Source organism: Ornithodoros turicata, chromosome 6, assembly GCF_037126465.1.
Source record: "Ornithodoros turicata isolate Travis chromosome 6, ASM3712646v1, whole genome shotgun sequence".
Taxonomy (NCBI): domain Eukaryota; kingdom Metazoa; phylum Arthropoda; class Arachnida; order Ixodida; family Argasidae; genus Ornithodoros; species Ornithodoros turicata.
In genome coordinates this window covers 56,424,661-56,438,358 of record NC_088206.1, presented here as the reverse complement: position 1 = coordinate 56,438,358, position 13,698 = coordinate 56,424,661, and the positions used below count along the sequence as shown (strand labels likewise).

Below are 13,698 nucleotides of genomic sequence, written 5' to 3'. Positions count from 1 at the left end.
AACTGTTGCGAAGCCAAATTTTTGAGTTTGATATTTCTAGTTAAAACAAAAATTACGTATTTGTTTACCTTACACAGACTCAAAAAGAGGGGTGCGCAGAACTTACAGGCGCAGATGAAAAACACCAACAAGGACACAGTGAGATTAGTTGGCTGTCAAATGTTTTCTTCTTGAGCAAATGTCAAGGAGGTTGTGCATTTCTCTTTACATGTTCCAATTTCTTCACATGCAGGATGACAGTGATGTGGGTGCAGACAATCTGAGTCGGCTGTCGCCAAGATGACTCAAAGAGCCGATGCACTGGAGTTTGAGAAGGGGCGCATCCGGGCCCTTCAGGAGGAACGTCTGCACATTCAGAAGAAAACCTTCACAAAATGGATGAATTCGTTCCTCCAGAAGGTATGTGTTTGATTCCATACATAAAGCTTTGTCCTTTCTGCATCTTTTCGACTTTTTATAGTCAGTGTTGCTCACAGGTGTGAGTGTTACGCCTCATTATGCAATTTTGCCACGGTTGCATTGGCACGCTGAACTGCATTATTGCATAATAGGTACAATCTTGAGAGAAGAAAGTGGATGGAGTCTAAAACTGAGCAGCAACCAGTTGCATAATAAGTGCTTGGAACTACTTATCAGGTCACGTTCCACTGAGGTGTTGGAGGTTCCCTCCACTGACTGGAAGCTGTTTAACTCATCACGTACAAATGTTTATACTACCTGTAAGTGGTTTCTAAGTGCAGCCACTTGAGCCTGTAGAGCAAACACGGAAGCCATTAATGTAATTTTTGTTTTTATTGATTTCAAATAAGGTTTTGCATATGGAGGAGGTATAATTCTGGTGTCGATGACCCCACTTGACTCGCGTGCATTTTGAATTTTAAAGTTTTATGGTCGAATATAGTTCCAGAAGTCGCAGAGGGTAGAAGTGTTGTACTACCTTTTTTTCTGTGACCTTCGATGGCGTTGTGTGTTATTTATGTATGTCCTGCCGCTTTACTGGGAACTCAACAGGATCGCACAATTTCCTAGGCCCCCCCCCCCCCCTCCCCCCCCCCCCATTTTTTGGTGCAGATTAATAAATTACGTTGCTGAGGAATCCGGGTCAAAATAGGGTATTGTGGTATTCCGCTATTCTAGTTATTAAAATAGTCCAGAATGACTTGTTTCTATGCATTTCTAAATAATTGCCATCTCTCTGTGATTAAAGCGCAAAGCTGTTCTTTTTTACATCCAGACTTACGTATTTCCGGTGAAATGAATAAAAAAAGTGAAAAGTTTGTTGCTACAAGCAGCAGATGCACCAGAAACAGAAGCAGCAATGAAACAGAGATCCTTGCTCGTGTACTGAATATGTGTGTGTATGTGTGTGAGTCTTATTGACACTTTTTTTTAAACTGTTTACAATTGGGCCTGCAAGGTAGTCCTGTAGTGGAGACCCAACATATAATAAAATGCAACATATACAGGGTGTCCCAGAAAGCGTGTCATTGAATTAAATAATAAAAAGACGCGGACGCTCTGCGGCTTATCCGTGGGTGCGGCTTATTTGGTGACTATTTTTCCCTGGTACTTTCCCCATACCCCGGGTTAAACGAAAGGGCCGACAGTGCCTCATGTTTTTCGGAACAGGACCGCCCTGCCAGTGCACGAACAATACCGAACAGGGGCGGGTCCACTCCACATTCGAGTGGACAAACCCGTCAATCCACGAAAAACACGCAACAAGGGCACAATGCGATCTTAGTAGAACACTAGAACTGACCTCCTTTGTTATACATCATGCCGACACCGGAATGTGGACAGGGTTTATGGCCTTCCCTACGGTCTCCTTTGTCGGCAGACCCACAGGAAGGGTTCAATACACCTGACATCGGGATAAAACGTGGTCAGCTAAGCGTCAGTTCTCATTTGACGAGAGCAGCAGCATTCGTGGACACGGGCACGGCAGTTAGAGGTGAGGCATGGCTCCAATGCTGAGGCACAGCCACGACAGCGGCTTCAAAGTAAAAGTAAAAAGGCTTCGCGGACAAGTACGGGAACAGGGCAGCTGGCAGGGAGTACGGCGCTGACAAGCGTTGAGCGTCTCTGTTGATTTTGTATGTGCATCACTGGTCTAGCGCACAAAGCAGTCGCGTCGTATTACCCGCGGCTTATCTGCGAGTGTGGCTTATCTGCAAAAACATTTTCAAAATGTATCTAAAAACGAGTCCTGCGGCTTATCTGCGGTGCGGCTAATACGCGTGAAAATATGGTAATTTGTGAACAATTGGGCATACCCTGAATTTTACGAATATGTGAGTGTCAAAAATTGAGAGAGTTTTAAATGCTAACGTTACGCTATCAGATGGCAGAAAAACACTGTGGATGACTGCTTGACACTAAAGAGCAAAAAATTTTCCTCGCGAAACGAAAGTTACCTTAATTACCTTAACACCAACACAAAAGGAATGGGATTTATCCGTTGTGTCGTTTGTCATTTATGAGCAAAAGAAACCGCAATGGAGGCGTACCCTCTCCTTCTCAAGAAGCGCAACACTGTGGAGACGCCCTCGGATTGGTCCCCTAAAACAATCTCTCACGATGATTGGACAAATCATATGAGTAGACCTATGAGAGCCCGCTCCGCAATATCGGCCCTCCTGAAAATGAGAGGGAGGGCGTACATTGCCGTTTGTCTTGCTCATAAATAGGGTTCCGGGTTTTCGGATTTATCTGGAAAAATCCGAAAGACGTATCCCGTTCAGTTTTGAAGCAATTCGAATTTATTCGAAAAACTCCGCATTTGTGGGTTCCAGAAAGTGAGCTGAGCAAGAAAAGCAATGCCTTGATGACTGGTTGGATAGTTTACTTTGGTGTCGAGATTACCTCGCATCATGGGTTACCAGCCATTGCGACAAGTTAAACTCTGGCTAAACAAGGCTCTGTTAAACCAAATCCACCATGCAGCTTTCTTGCGTGAAGCATCTGTGTAATGCGGTGAGCTCCATCCTTGCCTGTCATTTGCCATTGGAGTCACTAAATAAGGTACTGTAAGTGCATTATCATTCGCGGTGCATTAATTTGCGTGACTTTTGCGATGCCAGAAAAATCGCGAAAAATTGTACTGGCGAATAAAGGTGTACTAGCCGTCACCGAAAAACACACTGTTGCCAGCAGAGCTATCACAACAACAACGAAAAATACCACACTCGTTTATTCTATGCCTTATTTCATGTGTTTGAAGCCGCTCCCACTTGTAGCCTAAACGAATATCGCCAGGCCGCCTAGATAGTTCTTCGTACACTTCAATGAGCACAGCATGTGGCCTATCCGTGCATTAAGCCCCGTCTGCACAATCCGTTGGGTGCGCTACTCATTGGCCTGCGAGATCTACATCATGATTGGACAATAGAAATTTGAATTTTGTACGACTACCATACGACTACCATACGTACAACATACACGTACGACTACCATAGCAGACGACAGCAACAGCTCCTATGAAAACTCGTAGAATGATGATGATAATCAACTTTAGAATGAAACATCTTCTGTGGGACATCCACCGCTTGTACAAAAATACTAAGGTAAACTGAAGTACATACAAAGTATTATAAGAGTTGAGGAAGTAATATCCGGGCCGATGAGTAGTGCCACTGCTAGCTTCCAAATGCGGAGCTGGGAAGGGGTGCCTATTACATGGTCGTTATAATCTAGTAGGTCATTGGATTGGCACTACCTGCGACTGACGTGCGCACCAGTTTCCGAACTCTTTTGTAACCTTGCTGTGGGACCACTGGTGGCGTTGTGGTATACAATGACCGCCAAGGAATTTGCCAATCCTTTCGTCCTCTCGTGACGTCAGTGTACTCGGGTGCCCGTGTTCTCCCCAGCTAGATAACTAGTGCAGTATGCGGAGCCCCATTCTGGGAGGCTTCTTTTTCAGGTCACTACTGGGAAAGAGGCCCATAGCCTTCTGACGCGGCCTTTGTGCTGTCCCCAGGAAACGAGGGACGGTCCTGAAAACGTGAAATGAAGTACACACAAATATGTCTGAAAATGACAGACTTCTTGATTCGCGGAAATTAATACACTGCGGACACTAATACACTTACGGTACCTTATTGAGTGACACTATTTGACATGAGGGCATTTTGAGGTTATATCAGCCATTTCCCAAGTGCCTATGGTTTTTCTTTTTCTGTGAATCGTGCTTTCCCCTCAAAGTAGACAAGGAAACACAGATGACAAACAAATTGTCTTCATAAAAGGGCAGCTTGAAGTTGCAACACTGACAGCATGAGGTGTTCAGCGTGTTGTTGTCTCCAAATTCTGCAGTATGACAGCGAGCGTTTTTGGGAGGCAGCATCTAATTCTTCTTGTGAATATGTCGTCTCACAACTGTAGCTAATTTCTTAGAACTTCCGATATCAACGGAGACACGATAAATAAAAGATGGAAGACTCTGAATCCTCAGAACACAATAAACTCCGGAAAAATCCTCCGGATATGCAAAAAAATAAACTCTGAAAACCTGGAACATAATAAACTCAGGAAAAACCCTCCGAATATGAAAAAAAAAAAAAAAAGAAACGCAGAAAATCCGGAACCCTACTCATAAATCACGAATGATGCAACGGACAAATCCTGTTCCTTTTATGTTGCCGTTAAGGTAACGTCATCTTTCTTTACGCGAGGAGAAATTTTTGCGCTTTAGTGCCCCTTTAAGTGTTCACGCATCATGCTCATTATTCGTTGTGGCTACGAGTCTGAGCGAGGCTAAGGCACTCAACAAGGGGTATGTCATAAATTAGCTGCCACCCTTTTATTGACCAATGACACACAAATTCAAGAAGGCAAGCAATGTTTGCAGTGTTGTAAACAGAAGCGTTATCATAGCAATGCGCTGAAGCAATCCCGGAATCTTCCAGACATCCTTGCAACAGGAGATGAGTCGAGTCCAGTTATCTGCAGATTGATGCGTAACACTCTTGCTAGATATGCTGGCAGTATGGGCTCGTAGGTAGGCCGTAAAAATGAGTACGAGAGCGATAAACATCTCTATCGGGGGTGTTCCGCATGCTTTCTAGTGCTACTCAGCTCAGCAACGTAAGAAATAGGGAAGAAGAAAATTACCGTAATTTCACGCATATAAGCCGCACCGCAGATAAGCCGCAGAACCCGTTTTTAGGAACATTTTGAAAATTTTCGGGCAGATAAGCCACACTCGCAGATAAGCCATGGGCATTACGACGGGATGAATTTGTGGGACAAAGGAGACCATACAGAAGGCCATAAACCCTGTTGTCCATACGCCGGGGTCGGCATGGGGTACAACAAAGGAGGTCAGTTCTAGTGTTCTACCAAGATTGGACCGCTCTTGTTGTGCGTTTTTCATGGATCTACGGATCAGTGGCCTTTCAGAAGACATGAATCACTGTCACCACTTTCGTTAAAGCTGCTTGGGGGAAGGCACCAGGATGGTCGGTGTACTCGAATGTTGACACGCCCCTGTTACACATTGTTTGTGCATTGGAAGGGCGGTGCTGTTCCGTAGACACTGTCGGCCCTTTCGTTAAAACGAGCGTATGGGGAAAATACCAGGGAAAAATAGTCATCAGATAAGCCGCACCGGTGGATAAGCTGCAGAGCGCCCGTGAGAAGAAAAAAAATCGTGCATAAGCCGCGGCTAATACGCGTGAACTTACGGTGCGTGTGAGACGGTCTCAGCAGATTTAGCATTCGTGCACATGACAGTATCTCTGTATGTGTACCTATCTTAGCGCAGAAGTTGGTTGGGACACCCTTGTCCAACTTACGCCAGCCCACGGAAGTATTTTCAGCAGGCAGTAGACATGGCTGATATCTCCTGTCTTCATTATTCGCCAACGTAGCACGCAACGAACAATATCAACTGACTCACAACCACGTTGCACTGAATTTATGTGCTAAACTGTGAAAACACACCCAATACCCCGAACCCTGGCTTGCAAGTATGGCCCAAGTATGTGCCGTTACGAGAAGCAGACAATGACACGCATTGTGTGCTTCGATATCTGCAATGCACAGTGTACCATTAAGAAATGATTGATGTGTCTGTAATGACCTACTTGAAGATCTGTGGCTTCATGTAGCAGTTAGCGAAGGCACAGTGCGGTTAGTCTTGTACCTGTGTACATATTGATTGTACTTTTTTTTTTTCTTTCTGTGTCTGTTGTTACGACCTTTGTAGTTGATCTCTGCTCAACTTAGGAATGTGGAAGGAGCATATCTTTACTTTTCCTCTCATTTGATTTCCATGATTAGGCTCGGATGGAGCTGGACGACCTGTTTGTGGACCTGGGAGATGGAAAAAAGCTCCTCAAACTCCTCGAAATAATATCGGGCGAGAAGCTTGGCAAACCTAACAATGGCAAGATGCGTGTGCACAAGATTGAAAATGTCAACAAGAGCCTCGCATTTCTTCACACCAAGGTATACTTACAGCATATCCATCAGTGACAAGACCAAGCAGATGTGGAATGTTGAATATTGTGCCTTTCAGCCTGAAGCTAATGTGGAATTAATGCATTAAAATGTGGGGGGTGATGTGTAGTGAACAAGAACATGTTTGAATCTGCTTGAACATCATTATAACGAGAATAGGTACAGCACACTTACAAACAGCAGTAATGATCTACTTCCTGGATGGAGTCACTGTCATGTTCATTGGACATTAGTAGCAGAATTTTCGAATACAAAACATTTGTTGTGGAACATGCAAGCTTGGTGCGCATACTACAACACAGTCCAGGCATCCGTGCGAGCCAGCTATACTTGAAGTGTTGCTCACAGCAGCGACAGGGAAGCAGCTTTCACTTTCTCTCCACACCAATCACTCCGAATGCAAACAGTGGCTCAAAAACAGTGGCTCAAAAACAGTGGCTCAAAAACAGTGGCTCAAAAACAGTGGCTCAAAAACAGTGGCTCAAAAACAGTGGCTCAAAAACAGTGGCTCAAAAACAGTGGCTCAAAAACAGTGGCTCAAAAACAGTGGCTCAAAAACAGTTGCTCAGAAACAGTTGCTCAGAAACAGTTGCTCAGAAACAGTTGCTCAGAAACAGTTGCTCAGAAACAGAGGATGCTAAGTGCGAGAGGTGGAGGTTGCTGGTTTTTCTGAAGGTTCCAACTTATTTCAGGCAGGATGTTCAAGTGCTGTTATTACTTTTCAATAAAACTGTAATAGTAATTAGTCGCATATTTCAAATGCATCACATAATGCTTTACAATTACATTGTATTGGTCTGCCAATCGGGAGCAGCTTCCTTCAGCTTCCCTCTGCAGATGTCCATTGAGGCTACGACCATCTGGAACGAGTAAAACATCAGTTTCGGGAAATTCATTAGTATGAAAAGTGCACAGAACTGAGAGCTTGTGATTTGTGTATGCCATTGCAAATGCCAATTCTGCATTGTTTTACATAAAAACAATGCAGTAAAATTGCACTTTACAGTCCTTTTCATAGCACATATTGAGACCTTTCAGCATGCAAGGTCACATCTGAAACTGCTTGTAGCAGTAACTTGATGCACGTTATTTCTAGCGGTAATGTTTTCTACCTACCAGAACTTTATTCTTCCATTCATTCATTCTTATAGTCCATGTTGATAGCAGTTGGCGGTCACAGTTCTTCCTGTGGAACATTTATTTATGTGTAAGGTAATAGTAGCAGGGATGAATAGAAACAGTGAGTAGCAGAGAGGGGCAACAGGAAGGACAAACACAACTCACAGCGATCAAATGCATGATTATGAATGCAGGTAAGGAAAGTGAAGTGAACAGTGCAAATAATACTCAGACGGAGTACCACTTCCACCTCCAAAATAGCGTTGACGTGAGCAAGTTGGTTAATTCTGACACTATTGATGGCACGGGAGTGTGGCGGTCCTGTGTGTGTGTGTGTTGTGTTGTTGACCCCTCCCTCACCCTTTCCTTTCTTTTTCTTAATAAACATATCCCCCCGCTCTCTCGCCATGACTAGTGTCGCACTTCTACCTGCTCTGTTGCATTGGCCTCAACTACTACCACATTAAGCACTCTTGTTGCATCACCTATACTGTGGGCTTGCAGTATCAAAGCACGAAGTAATAGCTGAAGGAAAGCTTTTATTTCTTGTACATTACAAATTTCGCAGAACACAGTTTACTTCTGTATCGTGACTTGAGAATTTATTGTCATGTTGCAGGTGCGCTTAGAAAGTATTGGAGCAGAAGACATAGTAGATGGAAATCCGAGACTCATCTTAGGTCTTATCTGGACAATCATTCTCAGGTTTCAGATCCAAGAAATTGAGATTGACGTTGTAAGTTTCACTTTCATGGTATCGGTTGTAAATACTATTGTCAAAACTATAAATGGTAAATAAATAGGTAATTGCTCGATACCGCTCTTTTCCAGAATGAAGACGATGAAAGCAGTGAGAAAAAATCTGCCAAGGATGCGCTATTGCTCTGGTGCCAAAGGAAAACTGCAGGGTAAATAATTAATGAAATTACTGAAATTCTGAACGTTTTGAATGACCTCGTCAATGTCTAGGGTATACCTTTCTTTATTTGCCTCTACACTTATCTACAAAATAAGCGAACCCATAACACCACACTGCATGGGGCTTCCCCCCCAGTCCACCACACACCTCAAGTGATTCCGCAATCCCTCTTCTCCTCTCCGCCGCCCACAAGCACCCTCTCCATGTAACACTGTCATGCATCATGCACAATGTCATGATCCATCACAACACACTGACAATGGCTTGTGGTGGCCTTAGACATGCATGGTCTCCTATATACTGCATGCCTGCCCAATGACGCAAAATCAGACATTTACTCTGCCGTGTAGGGGAGGCAGATTGACGGAATCGCTACATATCGACGAGAAGTTAGATTGATGACAGTGTTTGCCTTCCCTGCTGAGCATACTGAGCTGGTCTACTCTCTATGCTGTTGCACCTGAGTTGTTGTGCCGAAGTTCCAGGACCAATGAGGAGACATGGAGACAAGACCAGTTCAATGTCTCAAGCAACATCATGCTCTTATATCATCCCCAAAAAGTACAGCAGTGACCTCACATGGCACACCACCTTCGTGCCCTCTTTTTATCATCCCATCGTCGTCCTCATGTTTGGCCCAGGCAGAAAAAAAAGGAAGACTGCTGAATACGTAACAATGCAGACCCAAATGCCTCTACTGCAGCTCTCTCGCACCCATTGGTGATAAGAGTCTTTGGTAGGCACGCACAAGGTCTGTCTTCACAAGATACGCTTGTGGCTATTCGTAAAGAATACCAGTTAGCATTGATACATTTTCTTCCAGCCATATCATGCAGTCTCTGAGTAGCAGACACCACAGCACGTTCTCTAGCTGTGTGTTTACAAGGACGAGGTGGATGGCACCTTTGTACCGACTGACACTGCGGAAATCACATAAAAATAACCGTAACGATCATGGGAAACTGATGCCACCAAAGTGGACAACCAGTGCCTATGTGTTTCGAAGTCATTGAGCCGGCATGTAGTACATGAAAGGCTATGACTTCAATTAAAGCTGGTTCTTCTCAATTTGTTTTCTCTAAAAGTTGTTGCAAACTGTCCTTCTTTTTTTTTATACCCCAAATTATGCAGGCCCATATTACAATTACTTTGAATCTTATACGTTGGCATACATTCAAGATAAAGGTAAAAATTTCCCATTTGGCCTGTTTTATGAATAAAAAAGTAAAGCTGTGTCACATCATAGGACGAGCATCACATCTGCTGTAAAACCCTTTAATTTCACGGCTTCACGTCTTCATGAACTTTGCACAGGGCACACATTCATGGCATGGCTGCTGCACTAAATTCTACTAAAATTCATTGCTTGATTGGCTTGCTTCGTGATAATTAAGTTCGAGGTTTTCCATACCACATTTGATGAAAGCAGCATTGCATGTGCCACAAAGTGGTTCAAATGTTGACTAGAGACCTGTACAGCCAACTGTAAAAATAAAGGTTTAATAATAAAAGTAATGTTAAAAAAAGTAAAGTGACAGCATAGTTTTCAAAGTGTTAATTCTTGCTCAAAATTTTGGTGTGCCCTTGGAAATTTCCTGAATTTTGCATCAATTAAGGGCTTGTGAATATAAAGGTTCTACAGTATGCGTTTTGGACACTAACAGGAGGCAGTGGCCTACAAAAATTCACTGGTGCAGGAACATTGCACAATCAAATGCTTGTTAGCTCTTTCCAGTTTGTCCAGCAGTGGTCAAGGACTTTTAGTCCAATATTGCATTTTTCCCCAATGACAACGGCTTTCAATTTTAAGGTATCCGGGAGTGAACATCCAAGACTTTAGCTCAAGCTGGAGGAGTGGACTGGGCTTCAATGCACTGATACATTCACATCGTCCAGATCTCCTTGACTACAATGCTTTACAACCAGCTGACCACATCAACAACCTTAACAATGCCTTTAATGTTGCACAAAGAGAGTTGGGCATACCCAGACTTCTGGACGCAGAAGGTATGTGCGGAACAATAGCGATAAGCTTGATCTCACTTTTGGGGTATGTCTCCCGGAGCTTAATGAATGCGTTTTCAAACTTCAGACATTGACACAAATAAGCCAGACGAGAAGTCAGTAATGACATACGTTGCATCATATTATCACACCTTTGCTCGCATGAAGAATGAAATGAAGCAGGGTCGTCGTATTGCCAACGTAAGTAGCATATTCTTTTAATGCCGGCCGTGTGGGTATTGCGTATAAAGGGTATTTTTTCAACTTTATTTTTGCTTCTCTGTATAGATTGTGGCACAAATGATGGATGCAGACCAACAGAAGACTAGATATGAACGCTTTACCACTAACCTGCTGGAGTGGATTCGGTTAAAGGTTATCGAACTTGAAGACAGGAACTTTCCGAACTCGTTGGAAGGTATCCAGGGAGAATTGCTGCGGTTCAAGGAATATCGTACAGTAGAGAAACCACCAAAGTGAGTCCTTCTAAGGCAGATACACTTACGGATATTTTTTATTTTTTATGTTGTGGAAATTTGTTGTAGCACAACCTTGAGGTGTTGCAGAACAACATAGAAAAGAAGCCAAAATTTTTCTGAGCACACATCTAGACAGTTAGCATTTTTCGAGCATGCACCCATACTTTCAAAATTAATCCCGAGGTGGGTCAGAAATTTCCGTGGTCACAAACCAGACGTGCAATGCCTGCACTAAGAAGGTTGACAGGAATGTGATATATGCACTGACCTATAATTCGGACTCCAACAATTCAGACATTGTAATTTTTCAGACAAAGCTGTTGGCACCGTCAAACGCCCTGTAGAACCAACATCTCGCTTCAACCTGCATGGTTTTGGGGATTTACCGTCTCTCGAGCAACAGAAACGCGGCAGGAAAATGTACTCCTGCGACCCTTAAAAGTACTGTTTTTACGACACTAAGGCCCTCCGCCATTCCCGATGCATGCACAGAAGTGCAGTGCGCATGTGTGGGAAGGCGAATCTTATTTGAGTGCGACCAAAACCAAAGTTCACACACATATGTTCGACTATGAGTATCTTTGAGTATCGGAAATATTGAAATGCTGACTTCAACTTCAAGTAAGGATGTCGATGAGGTTACTATGATAGGCGTGCTTAGTAGAGGCGAAGGCATAAATTCGTCGACGATCAAGAGAGGCTAATGTGACATTGCCGTTTCATACTTCAGCGACGTTTGCATCAATGTCGTCTTCCACAGCAACATAAAAAAAGGTAAAAACGACGGCAATGACGAGGATGTCGTTGATGTGCCCCCTTTCACATGAGCAATCCTTGCTGTGGGGAACACATCGATGATATACTCGCAGAAATTTGCCGTGATACGTTTTCACTTGTTCGCGCAGCGAAGCAGACATAGCGAATTCGGGTGGTCATTTCGTAGCAAAACAGCCGAGCGCTAGGAAATTGCTAGGTCGGCGATCAAGCTGGATCACGTGACCGTTGCCACCCGAACATGATTGCTAGGAATCTAGCGGTTTTAGGTACTTGGATCACGCGGGGGGCGTCGCGGTCGCAAGTCTTCGAGTTCTGTCATCTGCTAAACCACGTGATTTCAACATGCGGGCCAATGAGGGCACTCGCCACCATTGCAGTGCGGATGTGACGACACCGGATACAGTTGAGCAATCTGCTGCTCGATCGTTTTGAGACCGGGCAAAAAAAGTGCTAGCTAGCAAATTCCGAGCGCTCGGAAAGCGCCACACGAACATGCGAGATTTGCTTCATTTTGACCAAGCGAACATGACTGCTCGAGATCTGGCAAAAAAAGTTGCTCCGAAATGACCACCCGAATTCGCCAGTAGATTCGTTTTTTGAAGTAACTTTGAATATTCTGAGTGAAGGTTTTTGAAATAAATAGGATTTATGTAATTCACTAAAAATTCGAACTGCTCGATAATCAGACTAGTTCTGTGGCTCCCAGAAGTCCAAAACATTGGTTGGCAACTGTATATGCACACTAGAGAGTGCTACACACAACTCAGTTTTCAGTGTCTTTTAGGTGCAAGAGGTGTAATGTAGTGTGAAAGTCCCAGCACTACTAAAACATTATGATGATTTATTGCTACCGTGAAGCGGTTGCATGTTCTATCGAAGAAAGAGCCTGAGCTTGGGCAACACGGAGGAAAAGAAGCACAAACGCAGAGAGCTATTTCGGACACAGTGATTTCCTCTTCTGTAATTGCCCTGCTCTTTTGGCCAACAACCCTTTTAAGTAGAAACATTTTTTCTTACTAGATACTGTCGAAGTTAGCCTGCAGGGCATTCAGCAAAAAGAAATTGAAATTTTCACCATTCCATTAAAACGGGACTACATATTACTTGGATACACTTTTAATCGGGGTGCTTACTTATGTGGCTTCGCAGCATGTATTGATAAACACTCTTCTGACTGTTCAGGTACAAAGAACGCAGTGAAATTGAAGCACTGCTGTTCAGCATACAGACGTCACAGAAGGCACTGGGGCGGCCGTTGTACACTCCACCCGAAGGCAAAATGGCTCACGACATTCAGCGTGCCTGGGAGCAACTGGAAGATGCTGAACATGCTCGGGAAGTTGCACTGCGGAAAGAGTTGCTGCGCCAGAACAGACTAGAAAACTTGGCCTGTCGATTCGACCGAAAGGTACGACAAAGAGCCTTCAGTGGCCTGTTACTGGGAACTACAGGATGATTTGAAACTCAAACGTACTTTTCGAAGTAAAGCAAAGTACAGTGGAGAGGTGAGGATCATAATTACTCTTACTGTTTGCAACTTTCAGAGCGCAGTGAGGGAAGGTTACTTGCGGGAGATGATCCAGGTCCTGTCTGACCCTCGCTATGGCAGCAATCTGGCTCAAGTTGAGGCAACTGTCAAGAAACATGAAGCAATTAGTGCAGACATCCTTGCTAGGGTAGGTTCTTGCATGAAATTCACTATTTCTCAGGGTAGGTGCATGAAATTCACCACAGTACTGTTGATATTGATTCCTGTACAAGCTGTTAAAAATGATAGTGATGTTTATGCTTTAAATTCAGTGTTGTATAATTAGATACACCCTTGTGCTCTCATGTTTTATGCTTTCAGGAATAGGTTTTATTTCAAGGGCTGTAAATAGGATAGAGAGTGGGCAATATCGGGTTGAAAAAGCGATTTTCGAATGAAAAAGCGGG

At 43.8% G+C, this 13,698-nt stretch overlaps 1 protein-coding gene across 3 annotated transcripts in view; it reads left to right on the top strand.

Annotated features, from left to right (window-relative positions):
- Positions 1-13,698, top strand: part of LOC135396773 (spectrin beta chain, non-erythrocytic 1-like) — a 161,824-nt gene that overhangs the window by 49,111 nt on the left and 99,015 nt on the right. For all 3 annotated transcript variants that reach the window (XM_064627932.1, XM_064627933.1, XM_064627931.1), the window contains exons 2-10: positions 233-399; positions 6,286-6,453; positions 8,204-8,320; positions 8,416-8,492; positions 10,314-10,510; positions 10,596-10,708; positions 10,796-10,983; positions 12,946-13,171; positions 13,308-13,439. In XM_064627932.1, coding sequence (XP_064484002.1) covers positions 280-399; positions 6,286-6,453; positions 8,204-8,320; positions 8,416-8,492; positions 10,314-10,510; positions 10,596-10,708; positions 10,796-10,983; positions 12,946-13,171; positions 13,308-13,439 — 1,338 coding nt within the window. In that variant the 5' untranslated portion in view covers positions 233-279. The remainder of the gene's footprint in view (positions 1-232; positions 400-6,285; positions 6,454-8,203; positions 8,321-8,415; positions 8,493-10,313; positions 10,511-10,595; positions 10,709-10,795; positions 10,984-12,945; positions 13,172-13,307; positions 13,440-13,698) is intronic.